Below are 22,630 nucleotides of genomic sequence, written 5' to 3' on the forward strand. Positions count from 1 at the left end.
GCTGCCCACAGGGATCATGCCTTCTGATGGCAGTGGTCAGCATGCAGAGGAAGATCTGGCTGGCAGATCTCCCCTTGCCCATGCTGGCTGCCCACGAGAATCAAGCCTTATGATGGCAGCAACTGGTAGGCAGAAGCAGATTGGCTGGGTTTCCCAGCTCACACTTGTTTTCTGTTTGTGCCATAGAAAAGTCAAACATGTTTTTTCATATATTTGACATTTGTATATATTCGTCTGAGAATTGTGTATTCATCTCAGATGCCCATTAGTGGAATGGGCCTTTAACTTTGGGGAGCCTGCTTATTTTCACTTCTTTTTATGTTGTAGATAAAACTCCTTTGTCTGAGGGACAGTTGACAAAAATCATTTCTTAATATGAAAGTTTTCTTTTCACTCTGTTGGTGATTTCTTTGAATGTGCAAAAACTTTTTAATGAATTCACAGTTGTTAATTCTTTGAAGAACTTTCTGTGCAGTTTAGTTTTTTTTCATGAAATATCAGCCTATCCCTATGTCCTTGAGATTTCTACCTACTTCCACTTCCAGCAGGGTTAGTGTTTCTTCCTTAATATTTAGATCTTTGATCTTTTTGACTTTAGTTTAGTGCATGGTGCTAGGCATGGATCTAGTTTAAGCCTCAGCATGTGGAAAGCCAATTTTCCCAACAGCACTTATTACAGAGGTTGTCTTTCTTCCAGTGAACATGCTTGGTCCTTTTGTTAAAGATAAGGTGGCTGAGTGTGTTTGTGATTCTGTCTATATCTTCTTCTTGTGCCTGTGTTTGGTTTCATTGACCCTCAGGTCTGTTATTTTGCCAGTGCCATGCTGATTTTATTATAGCAGCTTTGTAGTATAATTTTAAGTCTGGGATTGTGATGCCTCTTGCCTTGCCTTTGTTGCCCAGGATTACCTTTGCCATTCTAGGTCTCTGATGTTTCAATAAGAATTTTAGGAATGTTTTCTCTAGGTTGGATGTTATTGTGAAGGGTGTAGTTCTTGTAATTTCTTTTTTTTATTTTTTAAAAATTTATTTTAAAGAGATTAAGACAAAAGAGGACAGAACAAAGCAGATCAGAGCAGAATAATGTAAACAACACCGCACTTCATAACAAGAAAACTGGATATTAACAGTAGCTACCATGATGTCTCTTTCTTTGAAATAGTTGAGCATACCTTCACATATAATAATATCAAACATAGCAAAATTGTATAAAACCATTCAAGAGAATGAAAGTATTACAGGGCATTCAGAACCAAATAACAGAAAATGAACAATGGGTACTATATTGTATCATTTGCCATAGATAATTTGTGTATACTATCACACATATTAAAATCTAATAAGACACAATGTGATAGAACCAATGGAATAGAAGAACAAAAGCATGGTAGGACTTAAAGCAAGAGGATATTAAATCAGCAATGGTGTGCCATAATGTCTTGTTTTCTTCAAAATAGCTGTTCATAACATCACACATAATAAAATCAAACAAAACAGAATAGAATCATTCCAACTAATGAATGAAAACATTATAAGGCTTCAAACCAATGTAATGTGAAATAATGATTACCATAAAATCTTATGTACACTTACCATTATTTATACCAGGGAGACTATATGGTATTTGTACATGTGAGTTTGATTTATTTCACTTATGAGTATGGTCTAAAGTTGCATTCATTTAGTTATAAATATCTCAGTGTGATCATTCTTTATAGCTGAGTAGTACTCCATTGTATAAAAATACCACAACTTTTTTTTAATCCATTCCTCAGTTGATGGACATGTAGGTTGTTTCCAAGATCTGGCTATTACAAATTGTGCTGCTATAAACATGGGTGCACATATATCAATGTGGTGTGATGCTTTCAGTTCTTCTGGGAATATGCCTAGAAGTAGAATAGCTGGGTCAAATGGGACTTCCAATCCCAGCTTTCTGAGAAATCTCCAGACTGACCTTCACAATGGTTGCACCAGTCTACACTCCCACCAACAGTGCTGGAGAGTTCCTTTTTTCTCACCAGCTCTCCAGCATTTGTTGTTGATAGTTTACTTGATCCTGGCCATTCTTTTTGGAGTGAGATGGAATCTCAGTGTGGTTTTGATTTACATTTCTCTAAAGACTAATGATGATGAACATTTTTTCATATATTTATTTGTCATTTGTATTTCTTCATCTGAGAACTGTGTATTCATCTTCAATGCCCATTTTTGGATTGGATCTTTGGATTTCAGGGGTCTGATTTTTTAAAAAATTCTTTATATGTTCTAGACAGTTGTCTTTTGGTGAGGGACAGTTCATTAAGATTTTTTTCCCAGTTTGTGGGTTTTCTTTTCACTATGCCAGAGATTTCTTTCAAAATGCAGAAACTCTTCATAAGATGTGATCCCAGTTATTGATTCTGGGAAGTAATTCCCATGCAGTTTGATATCGGTTTATGTATTCTCTACCTATCCTTCTGTCTTCAAGATTTTTACCTACTTTGTGTTCCAACAGATTTAGTGTTTTTATTTTAATATTTAGATCTTTGATCCATGTAGATTTTAGTTTAGAACATGGTGATAGGCATAGGTCTAGTTTTAGTTTTGGCATATGGAGAGCCATTTTTTCTAGCCCCATTTATTAAAGAGACAATCATTCCTCCAGTGAACATGTTTGGCTCCTTTATCAAAGATAAGGTGGTTGAGTGTGTTTGTAGGTGTCTAATCTGTTCCACTGACCTTCAGATCTGTTTTTATTCCAGTACAATGTTGATTTTATTACAGTAGCTTTGTAGTATAGTTTCAAGTCAGGGATTGTGATGCCTCCTGCCTTGCCTTTGCTGCTTAGAATTGCCTTTGTTATTTAGATCTCTTCTGGTTCCAAATGAATTTTAGGAGTGATTTCTCTAGGTCTATGAGGTTTCTTAGTCATATTTTCATTGGGATTGATTTGAATCTGTATAACGGTATTGAGAGAATGACCATTTTCACAATATTTATTCTTTCTATCCCTTAACAAGGGATGTCTTCCTATTTTTTGAGATCCTCTTCGATTACTTTTTCAGGGTATTATAATTTTCCTTGTATAGATCTTTTATTTCTTTCATTAGATTAATTTCTAAGCATTTCATTTTTTTGGATGCTAGCATGAAGGTTGTGGCTTCTCTTATTTTTCTCTCAGTGATTTCGTTGTTAATGTATAAATTAGAATGGTATTCATTTTTGAGTACTGACTTTTTATCTAGCTACATTGCTGAATTTATTTATTATATCTAAGAGTCTTTCAATGGAGTTTTGGGGTTCTTCTATGTAGAGTATCATATCATCTGCAAATAATGATAATTTAACTTTTTCTTTTCTTATCTTTACACCTTTTATTTCTCTCTTGCCTAATTGCTCTGGCTAGTATTTCCAGTACTATGTTGAACAGGAGCAATGACAATAGACATCCTTGTCTTGTGCTTGATTTTAAGGTAAAGGCTTTCAGATTTTGGCCATTTAATTTGATGCTAGCTGTTGGTTTGTTGTAGATGGCCTTTATCATATTGAGGTAAAGACCATCTATTCGGATTTCCTGTAAGGTACTTATTATGAATGTGTGTTGGAACTTATCAAAAGCTTTTTCTGCATCTATAGAAATGAACATGTTATTCTTAATTTTAGCTCTGTTGATATGGTGAATTACACTTATTGATTTACATACGGTGAACCATCCTGCATGCCTGGGATGAATCCCATTTGGTTGTGGTGTATAATTTTCTTCTTCTTCTTCTTCTTCTTCTTCTTCTTCTTCTTCTTCTTCTTCTTTTTTTTTTTTTTTTTGTCTTTTTCATTTCTATCGGTACCAGGGATCGAACTCACGGCTGCCTGCTTGCAAGGCAGGTGCTTATGCTGCTGAGCTAAATCCCCAGCCCCAGTGTATAATCTTCTTGATGCATCCTGTTTATCAATATTTTGTTGAGAATTTTTGCATTTATGTTCATTAGGGAGATTGACCTGTAGTTCTCTTTTTTAGTTGGATCTTTCTCAGGTTTTGGTACTAAAGTAATATTTGCTTCCAGGAATGACTTAAGAAGAATTGCTTCCTTTTTATTTCAATCAAGAGTTTGAGGAGTGTTGGCATTACATCTTTTTTGTATTTCTTGTAAAATTCTGCAGTGATAATGTCTGGGCCTGAGCTCTTCTTTCTTGTTAAGGACTCAATTGCATTTTCAATTTCATGAATAGAAATTGGGTTATTCAATACTTTTACATCTTCTTGACCCAGCTTTGGTACTTCATGTGTTTTTAGGAATGTGTCCATTTCTTCTGTGTTATCGAACCTATGAGAGTAAAGTTTTTTGAAATAGATGTTGATGATCTTCTGTATTTCCACAGAGTCTGTAGTGATTTCACCTTTTATATTACTATTGCATGACTTTGAGTTTTTTCCTTATCACTTTTACTTTTTCTTTCAAAGAACCAACTCTTTGATTCATTGATTCTTTGTTTTGTTTTCTTAGTCTCTATTGCAATTAATTTCTACTGAGATTTTTATAATTTCCTCCTTCTTTTTGCTTTGGGCTTGACTTGCTCTTCCTTTTCTAGATGTTTGAGGTGTAGCATCAGGTTGTTTATTTATGTTTGTTCTGTTTTCCTTATGTGGGAACTCAGTGCAATAAATTTTCCTCTGAGGACAGCTTTCATTGCATTCCACAGATTATGGTAACTTGTATTTGTATTTTTGTTTGCTTGCAGACATTGTTTAATTTCTTCTTTAATGTCCTCTGTGACTGACTGATTGCTTGAGTGTGTTATTCAATTTCCATATGTTTGTGGGTTTTTCTGCAGTTTCTTTTATCATTAATTTCTAGTTTCATAGTGCTATGATATGATAACAAGCATCGAATAAATTCAATTCTTTTGCATTTACTTAAATATATTCTGTGGGCTAGTATATGGTCTGTTTTAGAGAATGTACGATGTACTGTTGAGAAGAATGTATATTTCGATGTTGTTGGATGGAACACTCTGTATATGTCTATCAAGTCCATTTGTTCACAGGTGTGATACAGTTCTGTTATTTGTTTGCTGGTTTTCTGTTTGCCTGATCTGTCCCTTAGTGTCAATGGTGGGTTAAGGTTTCCTGTTATAACTGTGTTATTGCTTATTTGATTTTTCATTTCTGTTAATACTTGCTTTGTATAACTGGATGCTCTGGAATTTGTTGCATATATATTGAAGATTGTTATCTGTTCCTCTTGTAGTTTTCCCCTAAGTAGTATGGAGTGACTTTCTTTATCTCTTCAGATCATTCTTGGTTTGAAGTTCACATTGTCTTCAAACAAAATAGCTACCCCTGCTTTTTTGGGGGAGGGGTTCCTGCTGCATGATGTATTGTTTTCTATCCTTTGACTTTCAGTCTATGAGTTTCCTTTTGGGTTAGATGGGTTTCTTGTAGACAGCATATGGTTGGATTTTGTTTCTTCATCCATTCTGCCAGTCTGTTTCTTTTAATTGGTGAATGGAGATCATTTAAATTAATGGTAATAACTGTTATGTATTGCTTTATTGTTTACATGTTGTCTTTCTGCTGTTGTATCTTTACCTTTCTATTCTGTTTAATTGTCTCCCTTGCTTAGTGGTTGTTTCCTATGTGGATTTAGAATGTTTCTCAGTATTCTTTGCAGGGTTGATTGGTGATCATGAAGTTCTTCAGCTGTTCTTTGTCATGGAAGTGTCTTATTTCTGCATCCATTTTGAAGGACAATTTTGCAGGGTACATAATTCTGGGTTGGAAATAGTTTTCCTTTAGGACCTGAAATACTTCATTCCATGCTCTTCTTGATTACATTGTTTGTGTGGAGAAGTCTGTTGTGATTCTTATAGGTTTTCCTTTATAGGTGATCTGTCTTTTCTCTCTAACAGCTTTTAATATTCTGTTCTTATGTTGGATTTCTGGGATGGTAATTATTATATGTCTGGGTGTAGTTTTATTTTGGTTATGGCTATTTGGAGTTCTATATCCTTACCTAATCTGTATGTCGGTTTTCATTCTCAAATTTGGGAAATTTTCAGCTATTACTTCTGTAAATAGCCTCTTGATAACATTTTTGTTGTCCTCTTCTGTTTCATTTATCCCTATGAAACTTATGTTGTTTTTCTTTGCATCCTCTATGGCTGTTGAATTGTTATTTCCTGTTTCCTTGTTATTTTTGAAAGATCTTTCCTTTCTTGTTCAGTAGCTACAATTTTGTCTTTGACATCTGAAATTCTATCTTTACTTTCATTGAGGTGGTTTTGACAACTTTCAATGGAATTTTTGACTTCCTGTATATCTCTTTGAATCTGCTTCATGCGTTCTGTTTGTTTCTTGTATTGTTCATCCAGCGATTCTCTTTTTGTTTTTTTCCTCTAATATTTTAACTGTGTCTTCTTTAGATGTGTTTAGCCTTCCTTTCATTGATTTTATCATTTTTTCTTTTACTGCAGAGGTTATTTCTAATTTGTGTTCCTTTATACCTTCCCAGAGTTGCTTATTTATTTCAGTTGCTGTCACTTCAGCCATATGATGTATATTTACTTCTATGTACATGGTTCCTAGGCTTTCTTGGGATGGGCTGGAGGTTTGAAGTTGCATTTTGGTCTTTCTTCTTATCATTTTCCTGTATTTCCAAGTTTCAAGTGATGTTTCAAAGCTTCCCCTGAGTGTGATGGAAATCGCCTCTTAAGCCCTTTGCCCTAGGGACTGTATGGATGTTGCTGAATGTGGCCCAGTCAGGCCCGCAGGACTTCCCATGCCACCTATGGTGTTCCAGGAAGCTGGGCAGGTTCCTAATCACTGGTGGTGGTGGTCCAAAGCTCTCCCAGGGCTAACACCACTGTGTTGGAACTCACCTCACATGCCCTCAGCTCCCCGGATTGAACAGAAGATGCTGGGCATCGTCTAGTCAGGCCTATGAAACCTTCCAATGGTATTCCAGTGTTTCAGGAAGCTGGGCAGGCACTTAACCACTGGGAGTGATGGGTCTTAAAGTCTCCGTGGGCCAGTGCTGCATGCTGGAACTCGTCTCATGTGGCTCTAATTTCTTTTTAAGTCAGTGTGTTGTTTGTGTACAGGAAGGCTATTGATTTTTGAGTATTGATTTTGTACCCAGATATGCTGCTGAATTTACTTATTAAGTCTAGAAATTTTGGTGTATTGTTTGGGAGTCTTCTATGTAGAGGATCATGTCATCTGTGAATAATGATAATTTAACTCCTTCCTTTCCAATCTTTATTCTATTTATTTTTGTCTTTCTTCTAGTTGCTTTGGCTAATGTTTCCAGAACTATGTTGAATAGGAGTGGTGATAGTGGTCAGCCTTTTCTTGTTCCTGATTTTAGAGTGAAAGCTTCAGTTTTTGACCATTAATGTGATGATGGACATTGATTCATCAAAGATAGCTTTCATCAAATTGAGATAGAGACCATTTATTCTATTTTCTGTGAGTTTTTTTCCATGAATGAGTATGTGACTATCAAAAGCTTTTTCTGCATCTGTTGAAATGATTATGTGGTTTTTGTTTTTCTCTCTGTTAATATGGTGTATTGTATTTATTTATGTGCATATGTTGAACAATCCCTGCATTTCAGGAATGAATCCTATTTGTTCATGGTATATAATCCTCTTGATGATTTGTTGTATTGTTTGCTAGGATTTTATTGGGGATTTTGCAACTATGTTCAATAGGGAGATTGGCATGTAGTTCTCTTTTTTTGGTTGGTTCTATCTCTTGTTTTGGCATCATGGTAATACCTCCAGGAATGACTTAGGGTGAACTGATTCCCTTTTAATTTCATTAAAGAGTTTGAGGAGTATTAGTTTTAAATCTTCTCTAAATTTTCTGTAGAGTTCAGGTGTCAATCCATCAGGACCTGGGCTTTTTTTGTTGCTAAATTTTTAATAATGTTTTTAATTTTATTAACTAGTATTGAGATGTTTAACACTTTACATCTTCTTGAGCCAGCTTTGTTACTTCATGTTCCTAGAAATCTGTCCATTTCTTCTGTGTTATCGAACCTATGAGAGTAAAGGTTTTCAAAGTAGGTACTAATGACCTGTATTTACCTAGGATCTGTAGTAATTTCATCCTTTTTCTTCATTACTGCATGAATTTGATGTTTTTCTTTCCTTTTTTGATAAGATTATCTAGGGGTTTATTAATTTTATTTATTCTTTCAAAGAATGAACTTTTTGATTCATTGATTCTTTGTATTGTTTCTTAGTCTTAATTGCATTAATTTCTGCTTTGATCTTTGTAAGTTTCTCTTTGGACCTTGATTTTGACTTGCTCTTTTTCTGTAAGTTTGAGGTGCAGCATTAGGTTGTTTATTTGTATTCATTCTGTTTTCCTGATATAAGCATTTACTACTATACATTTCCTTCTGAGAACTACTTTTCTTGTATCTCACAGGTCTGGTAAGTTGCATTTGCATTTTTGTTTGATTTTTATATATTGTTTAATTTTGTTTTAATTTTTTGTATGAACCATTGTTTGTTGAGCAGGGTGGTATTTAATTTCTATGTGTTTATGGAGGCTTGCAGATTCTTTTGTCATTAATTTCCAATTTCATTGCATTGTGGTAAGATAATATACATGGAATAATTTCAATTCCTTTGCATTTACTTAATCATGTTCTATTGGTTAATATTATCATCAATTTTGCAGAATTTGTCATGTGCAACTGTGAAGAATGTGCATTCTGATGTCATTGGATGGACCACTCTGTGCATGTCTACTAAGTCCATTTGTTCACAATTTTGATTCAGTTCTGTTACTTCTTTGCTGAGTTTTTGTCTAATTGATCTATCTCTTTGTGAAAATGAAGTGTTAAGGTCCCTCATTATAATTGTATTATTGCTTATTTGATTTTTCATTTCTATTCATATTTGTCTCACATAGTTGGGTGCTCCCATATTTGGTGCATGTATATTTATGATTGTTATCTCTTCCTTTTGAAGTTTCCCATAACAAGTATATAGTGACCTTCTTTATCTCTTTTGATCACTCTTGATTTGAAGTTTATATTGTCTGCAAGTAGAATAGCTATCTTTGCTATTTTCTGGGTTCCTGTTGCATGAAGTATTGTTTTCCATCCTTTGACTTTCAGCCTACGAATTTCCTTTTGCATGAAATCTGTTTTTTGTACACAGCATATTTTTGGATTTTGTTTCATGTTCTACTACGCCAGTCTGTTTTGTTTGATTGGTGAATTGTGTCCATTTATGATAATGGATATAACTGATATATATTTGTTTAGCTTTGTCATGATAACATTCTGCTGCTGGTTACCTACATTTTTCCTGTTTAACTACTTGTCCTGCTTGTTGGTTTTTCTCTGTTGTTTTTCTTGGAATTGTGGTAATATTTATGTCTTTTTAGAATGTCTTTCAGTACTTTTGGTAGGATTGGTTGGTTGATCATGAAGTTCTTCAGTTGTTCTTTGTTGTGGAAGTATCTTATTCCTCCACTGATTTTGAAAAATAGTTTTGTAGGGATTTTGTTGGAAGTTATTTTATTTCTGTACTTGAAATTCTCTACGTTCTTCTTGACTTTATGTTTTGTGTTGAGAAGTCTGCCATGATTCTGATAAGGTTTCCTCTATAGATGATCTGTTTTCTCTAGTGGCTTTTAATATTCTGTTCTTAGGCTGAATTTCTGGGATCTTTATTATATGTCAAGGTGTTGATTTATTTTGGTTATGGCTATTTGGGGTTCCATATTCCTTAAATATCTGTATATTTGTTTTTTCCCCTTGTTTGGGACATTTTGTGCTATTATTTCCTCAAATAGTCTTTTCATGTCATTTGTGTTGTCTCCTTTTTCCCCACCTATCAGCCTTTTATTGTTTCTCTTTGTCATATTTCAGATGTTAGGTTGTTATTTTCTGATTCCTTGTTAATTTTAAGAGCTCTTACTTTTCATGAATACTATCCACAATCTTGTCTTCAAGGTCCAAGAGTTTGTTCATTTATGTTGTTATCCTAGCTTTCAATGGAATTTTTAATTTTGTATGTATGTCCTTAAATTTGTTTCATGTATTCTAATTGTTTCCTGTATTGCTCATTCAAGATTTCTATAATTTTCCTATGCTCCTCTATTTTTTTAATCTGTGCCTTCTTTGGATATACTCACCAATTCTTTCTTTATATTTATCATTTCTGTTTTTACCTGAGAGATTATTTTTGATCTGATTTTCTTTACAGCCTCCTAGAGGTTTTCCATTGCTATCATATCAGAAATTTCAGATGTATAATTTCCAATTTCACCTATGTTTTATCTCCTTTACTTGAACTGGATGGGCTGGAAGTTTGAGATTGCATTTTGTTCTTTAATTTTGGCATTTTCCTGTGTTTCTATGAGTCAGTCAGATGTAAAGTCCTAGTTGCTTCCTGCACTGGAATCTTGTCTGGCAGTGGATCTCATTAAAGGTTGTCATTGGTTTCAGGTCTGTGTGTCCAGAATTCTTTTCCCTGTGGGCTTCAGACATGGTTCTCAGATGGAGGTGGGTCACTCAGCACAGCTTTCCAGTCCCTAAGAACATCACTATTGCACCCCAGATGACTGAGGGTCACTGGGTGCAGGATTCCAGTTTCTGGTGGCCTCAGAGATGGTTCATGGGTGTCAGTGGGTTGCAGGGGCAGACTTCCAGTCCCTGCAGCCCTCAACAAGTGTTTCTGGATGACTTCAGGATTCTGAGAGCAGACTCCCAGTCCCTATAGGCCCCACTGAGGATTCCCAGATGACTTCTGGTCACTGGGCATGGGCTTCCAATGTTAGAGACAGTTTCTGGGTGTAAGTAGGTCATTGGGCATAGACTCCCATGCCATATGTGTTTCAGCAATGGTTCCCAGATGACTGAGAGTAATAAAAAATTTCACATACCAAAAGAAATCATCAACAGTATGAAAACACACAGAATGGGAAAACATTTTTACCAGCTGTTCTTCAGACAAAGGACTAATATCTAGAACATATAAAGAACTAATACAAATCAGACTCTCCAAATTTAAAGACCCAATCAAAAAATGGGCATTTAAGATGAATAGATACTTTTTAAAAGAAGAAGTACAACCATCAAATAAATATATAAAATGATTCAACACCACTGGTCATTTGAGGAATGCAAATTAAAACAACCCTGATTCAATCTCACCACAGAAAGAATGGGTATCACCAAGAAATCAACCAATAACAAATGCTCATGTGTCTGTGTGAAGAAAGGAACCCTTTTTTACTGTTCAGGGAAATGTAGGCTTGTGCAACCACTATGCAAATCAGTGTGGGGATTCCACTAAAAACTAGGGTTAGAGGTCCCATTTGACCCAGCTAGTCTCCTCGTATCTTTCTGGAAGAACTAAAAGCATTGTGCCACAGCAATACATGTGCACTCATGTTTATAGTGGCACAGTTTGTAATAGGTAAATCTTGGAAACAACTCAAACTCCCATCTATTGAGGAATGGATAAAGAAGATGTGATATTTTTTATATAATGGAGTATTACTCAGTCACAATGAAGAATAAAATTTAGACATTTATAGCTAAATGGATGGACCTTGAGACCATAATCTAAGGGAAATACAACAGATACACATGTGTAGATATCCTATTATTTCTGTGGTGTGAGAAACTGAATGAGTAAATATATCCAAAATGTACAATTGAGATAGTGAAATATGAAGAAACTGTCCAAAAGGAAAAGGAAACTAGATTGGGGAAGGGAGAAAAGAAAGAAGGAAAGAAAAAATTAGAAAAGAAGGATAAAAGGAAAACAGCTTTGTGAATGGAGGAGGGAAAGTGGGAATGAAGGGAGGGTAGAGGAATGGGAAAAATGAATCAAGTTATATAATGTACAAGTACAAATTTTCTATAATGGGTGTGATTATCATGTGTACCTAAATTGTACCAACAAACTTAATTATTTTTTCAAAAATGAGCCTTCATCTAATAAAGGATCCAAGTGCATTTTCTTTTCCACCATTGTTCACTTCGCACCAAGACTCTTTCTGCAAGACCTAGTAGATTTATGCCTTTCTCTACCCTGTTGCTTGTTCCATACTCACTGTGGTAGCTGTGTTGCTTCCCCAGAAGTTGACACCACCAGCATAGCTGTTAATGTTGAGCACGACAATGCCTTGCAGGTTTGGTAAGGAGATGGCTTCTCCATCGCACTGAAAGAAAAGAGTCTTGTTGGATGGCTTTTCAGTTACCAATGTGAAGGGACACTTACAGGGGTGGGGGTGCTCTATCTTCCCCTCATAGTATCATTTTCTTATTTATAAGTGGAAACTCCTATCATTGCCTTCCTGCCATGAGCTGTGAGCAAGGATCACAAAATTAAAGCTCTGCAAGAACTTGGGATTTTGGGGAAAAGTCTTGATTGCCAAGACCAAGACATTTCCTGTGTCCATATCTAGGAAGAAATACTCCTTTTTCTACTGACCTCTAGGTGCACTCGTTCTTCCAGTTTGTTGTAAGAGTGCTGCAAAAGTTCCTTGCTTCCCAGAAGACCATACCATATCTTGTTCTTTAAGCGGCTACTACAGAAAGATAAAGGTAGAGAGTCAAAGTTAGAAGGTGAATAATATCATGGTAAATGGATTGGGAAAGACAGGGAAGGAGACTAGATTATTTTTCAGGTGCCTTAAATGCTTTCTTATAGTGAAGAGTCATGCTAGATAGTAAATGGACACAAGAGGGGCTGCTGGAGTTGTGTAATCAGTGTAATGCCAACACTTGTAGAAATGTGCTCATGGGACCCTTTGCAGCTTCAGTATCCTGTTATTGGTAAAATTCCTACTTCTTCTTGCTGCTAATATTGGTCCTAACTTGGACTAAGCAGGCTATATTTAAAAATGCTCATAAAAATCTGTGAGCACAGCTAGCAGATATATGCCAGCTATTTTGGCAGTGTCATTCCAGGAGCACATGATTTCATCTGCTTAGAATCAATTTTATATAAAACGTTTGCCCTAGACTGCAACTTTTTGATGACGTGAATATTCTGACTTAGTGGAGGCCTTTTTCAAACACCATAACCTAATATTAAATACTTAATTCAGTGTCATAGAACAGAGGTTACTTTAGTAAGGAGATGCAGAAGAGAAGTCTCTGAAGAAAATATGAGACAGGCAAGGGCATCAGGAGACTTGGGCATGGAGAAGGAAGAACCAGGTCCTGCTGTCTGTAGGATTTCTGATTTAAAAAAAAACAGGCAAGGAGATTAAAACCATTAGAAACACCAGCTATATTTTACAATGAGCTTTTAAAACAGAGCCATAGAAATGAGCCATCGTAGGGAATGAGTTGAAATAGAAGGCTAGTAAAGAATTATTTAGACTCTGTTAAAAGCTATAGGTATTTTGGGTACTTTAGTTTCCTCATTTATCAAAACAGAGATTTAATTATGTTCAAGTGTAAAATGCCTAGAATAGCAAAAAAATTTCTGGAAAGAAAAGAGAAAAACCTGGAGAACTTTTATTTCTCAGTTTCAAAAATTACTAGAAAACTACAGTTATCAAAATAGTGTGTTACTTGCATGGGATGGATCAATGAAATATAAAATTCCAGAAATAAACTATTACATTTATGGTCAACTGAATTTCAATAAAGGTGCTAGCAAATTCATAATTGCTTTTTTAAAATATGGTGGTGGGATAGATATCTTCATGCAAAAAGATTCATTTAGACTATTAGCTCATACCATACATAAAACAATACAAATTTTAAAAGAAAACTTAGGAGCAAATTTTTAAGACCTCAAATTGGACAAATATTTCTTAGACATAGCATCAAAATCATGATCCATAAAGAAAATTAACTATTTGAGTCTTATTAAAATTCAAAATATTTTTACTTCAAAAGATAACCACCATAAAATGTAAAAAAAGCAACAGACTGAGAGAAACTATTTGTAAAATCTTATTTGAAAAGTACTTTTATATCAGGTTTATTCCAAGTAAATGATTCTAGTGGCAGTGGCAGTGAAGAGGTCAGAGTGCTTCTTTTTACTTACAGTTTCAAATTACAAGAACTTTGAGGTTGCTTTGGGAGAATGTCTGTAGCACAAAAGTTCCAGAAAATGGTGAGTAGGCCAATACTAGGTGGGGTAAAATCCATAGGTCCAGAGAAATCAGGTAAGGAACACCAAGAACCAATAGGACAGTCTTTGATATTTCACAGTCTTGATGAGCAAAAACAGACCTGTAACCATTACTAGCACTTAATTAAGCCCTTGTCGACAGAATGAAAATAGGTATTTTGTTGAATTGGATCAAAGTATTCTATTTTTAATGATAGTAACACAGGGAGCTATGTTTGCCCAGAAATCTTCAGGTAAGACTATGAAAGGAGTTTCAGCTTCAGAATGACAGTGTAATGGTCATAGACCGTTCCAACATTTGGAGCAAGCTGTCCCCCTTGGCTAGTCTTGGAACCGGTGTATTTTGCTTTCAAAGGACCTTTTTCTTTTTATTCCTTGTCTGAGATGTAGGAAATACAGAAATATGCATCTGTATTTTGATCATATGTTTACATGTAAGGAGGAGGGGATTCTTTTCCTTACTTGTATTGTTCGGGGTGTTCTTCTCTTCTAGTGTTGAACTCCAGAGATATTTTAGCATCCAATCCAATCCCAAAGTAGTTGTTCATAACACACTTTTCTTTGAAGCGTCTGAAATTAGCCAAAGAAGAGATCAAAGGCTGATGGGGGAAAGAAATGTTGCTGTGATTGGGATGCAGAATTTACTGCATAATGGAAAGTCACCGAGGGAAGTTCTACACTTTGGACACAAACCACAGTGTTCTTGAAATGTGCTTGTAGATATGCTATTGTGTTAACAACTAATGTGTTAGCTGTAAGAGAAGACAACCTGCCAGTTGGGACTTCAGTGGAAGTGAGATTCATAGTAAAGAAGCAACATTCATGATGATAATTATACTGGAAGCATGGTCTATATTTTTTTCCACATGTAAGAAAATAGAATTATCAGTTTATTACCATGACAAAATTTTGAGTATCACAGATATAGATGTATCCTGAGTGTTAAGCCTGTTTCTCTCAGTGATGTCTAATTTCTTTATTGTATTATTACATTAAAAGACAGAGTAACCACATATGTGGAGGGAAATACAGATTAGAGTGTAGATATGTATACAAGAAATAAAGCTATGTAATCTTTTGAATCTCTTGTATTCATTGAGGGTATCAGCATCAAGACTTGTCATGTGCCAGTTTTCTTTATTCTTTTTTTTTGGGGGGGGGTACCAGGGATTGAACTCAGAACTGCACACTCACAGGGCAGGTGCTTATGCTGCTGAGCTAAATCCCCAGACCCTATGTACCGGTTTTTACTAGCTCCTGTAAATTATTTAGCTGTATCTGTTTCCAAGTATGTATTCAATGACATTATATCAGTAGTTTGAAATAGGCCATGGTGGAGGACTTATACTAGGAATCAATTTCCCCAATATGCTAGTTGTTAATGCACTACTGATGAAAGCACATTACATAGATCTATGAAAACTCAGACCTGAATTTTAAGCCAGTGGTAACATGGAGGAGAGTTGGGAGGAGGGCAGTTGAAGATAGGAATAACATTTTTTTTCTTAAATTATTTTAGAAAACATAAATAGTTGTTAATTGTACCTTTATTTTGAGAGGCTGAAGATAAGTACTGTTTATATATTTAATCATAGATAAGTTTTTCATTTATTACTAAACTGACCTTAAGTAATTACCATAAGATTTACCTACCCCACTACACAGCCAAGAAAGTGGAGTTTCTCTAAAGAATGTTCAGACTGATTTTCTTAACAAATCAGTTAGAGAAACTGATTTTGAGTATCTTCGATCACCTATGCTTAAAGGCAACAGTGGAAACACATATCCTCTAAAACAAAAAAATAGCTAAAACATTTATTAAGTTTGCATAATAATGACAGTAAATGCTAACACATAAAACATTTAATTATGGATTTTAAGCACTGCTCAGTGCAAGTATTTTTCTTATATAGACTAAGCAAATACAAAAAAATTTATGTGGGAAATTCTATAATTATCTTCATTAGGTGTGAAGAAATCAACACTCACATTGGTTAAGTCACTGTACAGGGCAAACAAGTAGTAAGTAGAGTCACAATTTTCATCTGGATAGCTCAAGACTGTGCTCTAACCAGAGAGAGGATAAAGCCAAAGAAGAATCAGAGAGGGAAAAAAAGGGAGGTAGAGGAAGCAGGAGGGTGCAAGTGGGGTAAGTGGATGAAAGTGAACCAATAACGTTATATACATGGACAGTTCTACCAAAATGAAGCTAATTAATCTGTACGGCCAACATGCATTAATAAAAAAGATAACAGGGTTAAATACTTACATCATTTCAGGTGTAAAATATAAATGTTCCATGTCAAGGTTATCTAGGTCTTCACTTTTGAGAGAAGATATAGAAGACAAAATGCCACAACGACAACCTAGACACAAAGGACATCACCTTGATGTCACATAAATACAAAAAAAAAAAAAAAAAAAAAAAAAAAGCCTTTCCTATCATCTGTACTTGACCATATTTACTCTATTGGGGATGGTCAAACTCAGTTGACTTTCTCTTAAATAATAGGGTTCTCATTAGAAAGAGGGATCCTCTCTGATGAATGGGGACTTCACTATTGGAGACCTTTGCAGAGAACTCTAATCTCCTGCCTGGAGTTATGGCATATAGTGGGAAGAAAGAACAAGAGATGAAATAGAGGTGTGTCAGGGACCTGGGGTGACCAGTTGTTCTCAAGAAATAAAAGGCTACAGAGCCTTGGTATTTATTCACTGAGGAAAATGGTGAGAGCTTTGCAGCTGGATGTGCGGTAGACAACTGGCAAGGCTGGCAAGACTTGTAACAGAGGGAACAAAGCATTCTTGCAGAAGGGACAGAACAGCAGATTTAGGTTAAGGTTAATGAATAACCTGCTTTGTAGCCAGTTCTGGGAAGGAATTTCCCTCTGGAGTCATGCAGGCCTCAGCAGAGACATTATTTCAAATCTTAGACCCATAGTATCACCCCTTGTCTGAGTGCAACCATGGCCTTTCATAACAAACAATGCTGGTCAATTGTCAGCCACCTATTTTCCTGAAGATGGCACGCACAGCCTCACCCAGACTCACTAATTAAACTGAAAGCCAATTTAGGGAAGTAATCTCTACATGGCCTGCACTGTTTGCCAGTGAGCACAGTCACACTTGGGTGGGTGGGGGTGGTGGCGATGTGGCGTCCTCCACACTTAACTAAGAGAATAGTAAGGCTGGGCTGCTTGTTTTTGGCTGTGAAAATAAAATGGGTTTCATCAAGAAAGCTTTTTCAAAGTGTGTAATGGGGTCATTACTTTGAACTTTGGTGTGAGATTTTTGGAAAAATGGGAAGACTGTCTACTAGAGTAAGATTATGACTGAAGGAAGATGTATGGAAAAGCAATTTTTCATTTATCTTTTTTATCACTGCATGTTTTCAGTACATAATGATTATATTCCTAAAGGGATCTGGTATGTACATAATACATTTTAATTCTTTTTCACCTGCTTCCAATCTCCATCCTCCCTTCCCCATCTCTCCTTTCTGCAAAAGATCTATCTCCCTTTTCCTATTCCCTATCATTTATGTTGTTCTTTATTTATATTTTATGTTTCTCATATAAGAGAAATCATGCAATAATTAAGCCTGTGTGTCTGACATATTTCACTTAAAATTATGGTTTCAAGATATGTTCATTTTCTTACAAAGGACTCGTTTGTCCTTTATGTAATAATGTAATCTACTGTAAATAAATGCCACACTTTCTTTACACAGATTTATCTTGGGGAACTAGCTGACACTGATGAAGTCTAGAATAAGAGAAGAGGAATAGAAAGATCCTTACGGTGTCTTGGACTCATCTGGTTAAAATCCTCTGAGTCATTATCTTCCGGGAAGAAAGATGGCGTAAAGTTCTTAACTGATATTGTCTGTCTGCTTTCCTCATCCAGAACTACAGAGTAAAAAGTGGAAAAGAATAAGGTAGGGAAAGGGAGAGAAGGCAAAGGAAGAAGGAGGAAAAGAAGAATTTTTCACATTTATTAAACATTTGTTGAGTTTATTGTTTAGTCAGTGTGCGGATAGGCAATGGAGACTCATTTGACCATCACCTCTCCTCCATAATGCTTTTTGTACTCTCAGTTTCCTTAAAGTGTTGTTTTCATGGCTAATCAATGCCTCAACTTTTTCTGATTTACAGGTTATTCTTTTTTTTCTTTGACACTCAATACATGTGGTTGTGAGTAGAAGCGTGGGCCAGGGATAGGAGGGAGAACAGTGAGAAAATTTCTACGCTCTACCTCCGTTCTGGTACTTGATTTACTCACATGATTTTTGTCTAGATCTGACCCTCCAGGAAAATACTACTCATTTACTCAAATATCTCACCCATACCCAGGACACTGGAGAAGTCATCTTCTTTCCATTAACTTACATGCTGTTATAGCTCAAGTACTCAGTCTGTCCAAAGCCCATGAGTTCAATCCTTATCCAATCAAGGAGCCTCTACTTGTACCATACCTACAAGCTGCACTGCTAAATCTATCATATGTATTAATGGAGCAGACTGAGGGTCACTTACGACAGAGTTATGGCTATCTCAGATTGATCTGTGCTTTACTACTTGGGAACTAACTATAGAAACAGATACAAACAATGAATTTAATTTTCTACAATGCACAAGGGAGATTTCTTTCATTCTCAAAAACATAGATGAGGTTGTAACTAAATGTACCAAAGTAGAAGATGGTACCATGGTTAAAAGTCAAAGACCAGCAAAGAGACTTCTTTGCTACATGGATTTCTGCTGAATTCAAATATCTCAATTAGAATATACTTGCTCTTTTATCTGTATTTTAAAGAAGTATTATGGAGAAGTACTCCTCCAAAATGTTGCATTAAAAAGGGGTTTGGAAGAATTTTCATACTGAATCAGATGCTTGGAAATTGTAAGCTTTGGGCCATGACAACATCAGAGCCACCAAGGCTACTCTCAGGGTTCCTAATATTATGCAAGACCTGCAGAGATGAGGACCATTTCCTTCTAAAATAGTGACAGTCTTGGCAGTTAGAAAAAAACAAGAACAGGTGAAAAAAATTCCATGACTGGGGTGTAGGATGATAGAGTTTTGAACCATGCCACTGAACACCTATAATTGTTCAAGGTGAGTGTTAGTTCCAAAATTAAGTGACTAGCAAGAGTTAAATGCCTGAGAAGTTTGGATGCAACGTGAATATAGAAACTAGTCTTGTTTTGGTAGTGAGCTCATAGTGAGAGAGACAAGTCAAACATGTCTCGGAACCTTCCCTTTCCTCTATCTCAGTCATCCCAACCCCGTGTTTCTTACCTTGTTCAACCTGGAATACGATAAGTTTCAAGGATTTTTGGAGATTCTGAGCCTTTGTTGTCAGCTCCAACTTGCTCTTGGCTATGTGGTCTACTTGAGTATTTAAAGGATTTCCATCTGTCTTGTCAATGTCCATATGTAGTGTTGTACTTTTCTTAACTGAGGTACCTGCTGCCTGTTCATCCAGGACATCAATCAAGATACTGAGGTTATCATACAGTAAGTCACTCTGTAAAGGGAGAAAGGAGGGATGGACAGGATAGAGTCAGGAGTCAGGGGTAATATGAGAAGAGGTGGAAATCTAGTAATTGGCTTGAAATGCTAAACATAGAAAGACACATGTGAAGAGATAAAATACATGGGGAAAGAAATGCATGGGTAGTTGTGATGAGAAAAACAAGGAGTTCTAGGGGATCAAACACATCATTTGTTTCTGAGCATCTGCAGAGGCAACAATGTATATTCATGCATCTTTCCTGTGATATCTAACACGGCAAACTTAAGGAAAAATATACATTTTTAGAAGACATTTTCCTGGGCAAACTCCTACAGAAGTGGATGTTTCTCTACATGGATATTGGTGTTTGCCTTTGTATGGGTGTGCTTGTTGGAGGACATATATATGTCCACGATTTATGGCTTTGATTCTATATTCTATTACTTAGTAGTTTGTGATGTAAGTTAGTTAAATTCTGTTTCTCTACATTTTAGGGCAGTTGTGAGGGTTAACTAAAATTTATATGTTAAAAACAGAACAGTCTCTGGAACAGAGTAAATAACATAAGTGTTAGCTATTATAGAGGTGAATTTGGCCATATTTCTAGTGTATGTTAGTATATACATATTTTTAAATACATTCTGACATATAGCCATACATACATACATATGTCTGTTGTGCACTTGTATGTAGTTGTGGATAGATTCTTGGCATATGTCTAGATAAATAGTTCATATGTATGCATAAATAGTGCCATTATTCATTTAGCAAGAGATGTAAGGTGGTGAGTTGGACCTTCCTCATCAAGATGGCTTACCAGTTGACTCCTCCTTACATTTCTTTCATAATTTCCCTGTGAGAAGTACATTGTCTTTTATTGACTAGGGGACCCTGACTCCATATAGAGTACAATACAAAAATAAAGAAACTTACTTTCAAAATCACAGACTCTACTGCTGTATTGTTCTGTTTTATATGATTCCAGGCCTTCACAGTATCAGCCACGAAATCTTCCACTGCTGAGCACAGGAATCTGGAATGGTGAGACGGATGGTACGATATGACATGGACACTGAAGTCTAGAATCCTCCTTTCTCCTAATGTCAATAGTCTCTATCTTTTTTCTCTTTCTCTTTCTCTCTTTCCTAATGTTTTCTCCCTTCTTATTCATTGTGCTTCTCTTCATAAGTCCCCACCTTTACGTTTTTTCTGTACCTATGGTGACACATGTACCATCCCAACATCAGTTCAATTTCATACCATTTCCCAAGTGAAATGTCTAAAGATGACTAGCACATCTTAGCCTTACTTCTGAAAGTCCAGAAAAGTGAATTACTTGGCTTAACTTAGGTCAGCTTTTCACCCCAGGTCAGTCAGCTGTGGTTCAAGGGCTCCTCTAATAAAATAAAAACACAATCAGCACATCTACCCTGTGGAGAATGTTTCTCAAGGGAGAGTGTAGTAGACTGGGCAGGATACACCCAGGAAATCCTGGGAGGAATAAAGAACTACATATTTAGAAAGGGGATGTGTTGCTTTAGGTTGTGAGAGAGAAGTTACAGATAAGTATTGCAGGGACCATTCCCAGGGTTTAGCCCTGTTGAGTCATCTGGAATCTTGTGTTTCCCTTCTGTAGCCTTCCTTCCAAATACCTGGCTTGAATTTTTTTTATTTTTATTTTTGGTGAGAAGCTAGAAGCCTTGTCTCAATCTCATCTTTTTTCCCTAAAATTTCTATTCATGAAGCTTAGAGGTTTGAGTTGGCAGAAATGTGATTTGGAAGGATGAATATGTACATTAGCTGGCTTCAACACAGCAGACTATTAAAATGAACCCCATACCTGACATAGAAATAGCCTTTGAGGGGCAAAAATACCCCAAAGTATGAGACCTGGAGGGAGACTCACCTGGTTGCAATGATTATTTCCATGGTATACTTGGACTTCAGGATTTTGTTCAGCTCAGTGGTTGCAGATTTTAAGTGCTGAATGGCAGCACTCTAGAGGGAAAAGGAGTGTTCAGTCCCAGGATCTTTCCTTTCACTGTTTTTTTTATTATTAAGTTTACTGGTATATATTAGGAGTACATAATGATCACATTCATCATACAGAACTTATACCTGTACATAATGTACCTTGATTCATTTTTTCCCATTCCCCTGCCTTCCCTGCAACCCCTATTTCCCTTATTTACAAAAGCTTTGCTTTCATTTTGTTTTCCTTTTAATTTTATTTAAGGAGAAAAAGAAAAAAAAAAGCAGAGAAAGGGTACAAGTTATACAGATTTACAGAAAAAAATAAACAGTAGGAAATCACTAGTTAATGGATTACATTTTGTCATCTTAGAAATAATTGTTCGTTACAAAATTAAAGCTTATAAAGTGGACATTCCAACAGTGAGACTGCAAACTGTTCTGTTCAGTGATCCAATAAAACTCAGTAATATCATTATCTATCTTATACACTTAAATATACATGCAGTTATATCATTTAGAGCACTTTGTTTTCCTCTCTTTTGTACAATGACAATTACACATTTTCGGTTTTGTTGCTCCCACAATTCTTATTACTTTTTTGGAAGAGAGTAGAACCAAAAGTGACATAACAGAACAGTCAGTCAAATCAAAAGGGTGGACGTAATAGATAATGTAAAAGCATAATACTAGGTGATCAAAAATGGTTACCATAATGCCTCCCGCTATCTCTAATAGAATTGCCTATATCATTAGTTATAATAAAATTTGAACAAAACAGTAAAGAACAAAACCAACAAAACCAAAACATTGGAGGCATTATAGGTCTTCAAAAGTAGATAATAGTCAACCAGAATGGGCATCATAATGAATCCCACTATCTTCACAGCTGTTGCCTAAACTTTCGAACCTGATACTATCAAGCAAACCAGAACAGAGGAACATCAGTCAAAACAAGATGGTGAGAGCAATACAGGGCTTTAAATCAAGATAATGGAAAGTCAAAGTGGGTCACTATAATATATCCTGCTATTT

The 22,630-nt window shown here is 35.8% G+C and overlaps 1 protein-coding gene across 1 annotated transcript in view; it reads right to left on the bottom strand.

The window, feature by feature from the left end:
* The window catches only part of Dgkk (diacylglycerol kinase kappa), a 183,178-nt gene that overhangs the window by 21,157 nt on the left and 139,391 nt on the right, over positions 1 to 22,630 (bottom strand). The window contains exons 13-20 of the mRNA XM_003461978.1: positions 21,531 to 21,622; positions 20,558 to 20,657; positions 19,408 to 19,636; positions 17,907 to 18,014; positions 16,376 to 16,472; positions 14,569 to 14,676; positions 12,448 to 12,544; positions 12,068 to 12,175 (exon numbers count right to left, since the gene is read on the bottom strand). Of these exons, the coding sequence (XP_003462026.1) occupies positions 12,068 to 12,175; positions 12,448 to 12,544; positions 14,569 to 14,676; positions 16,376 to 16,472; positions 17,907 to 18,014; positions 19,408 to 19,636; positions 20,558 to 20,657; positions 21,531 to 21,622 (939 nt within the window). The remainder of the gene's footprint in view (positions 1 to 12,067; positions 12,176 to 12,447; positions 12,545 to 14,568; positions 14,677 to 16,375; positions 16,473 to 17,906; positions 18,015 to 19,407; positions 19,637 to 20,557; positions 20,658 to 21,530; positions 21,623 to 22,630) is intronic.

This window comes from Cavia porcellus, unplaced genomic scaffold (genome assembly GCF_034190915.1).
Source record: "Cavia porcellus strain 051 isolate PalLab524CR breed Dunkin Hartley unplaced genomic scaffold, mCavPor4.1 scaffold_3, whole genome shotgun sequence".
NCBI lineage: Eukaryota > Metazoa > Chordata > Mammalia > Rodentia > Caviidae > Cavia > Cavia porcellus.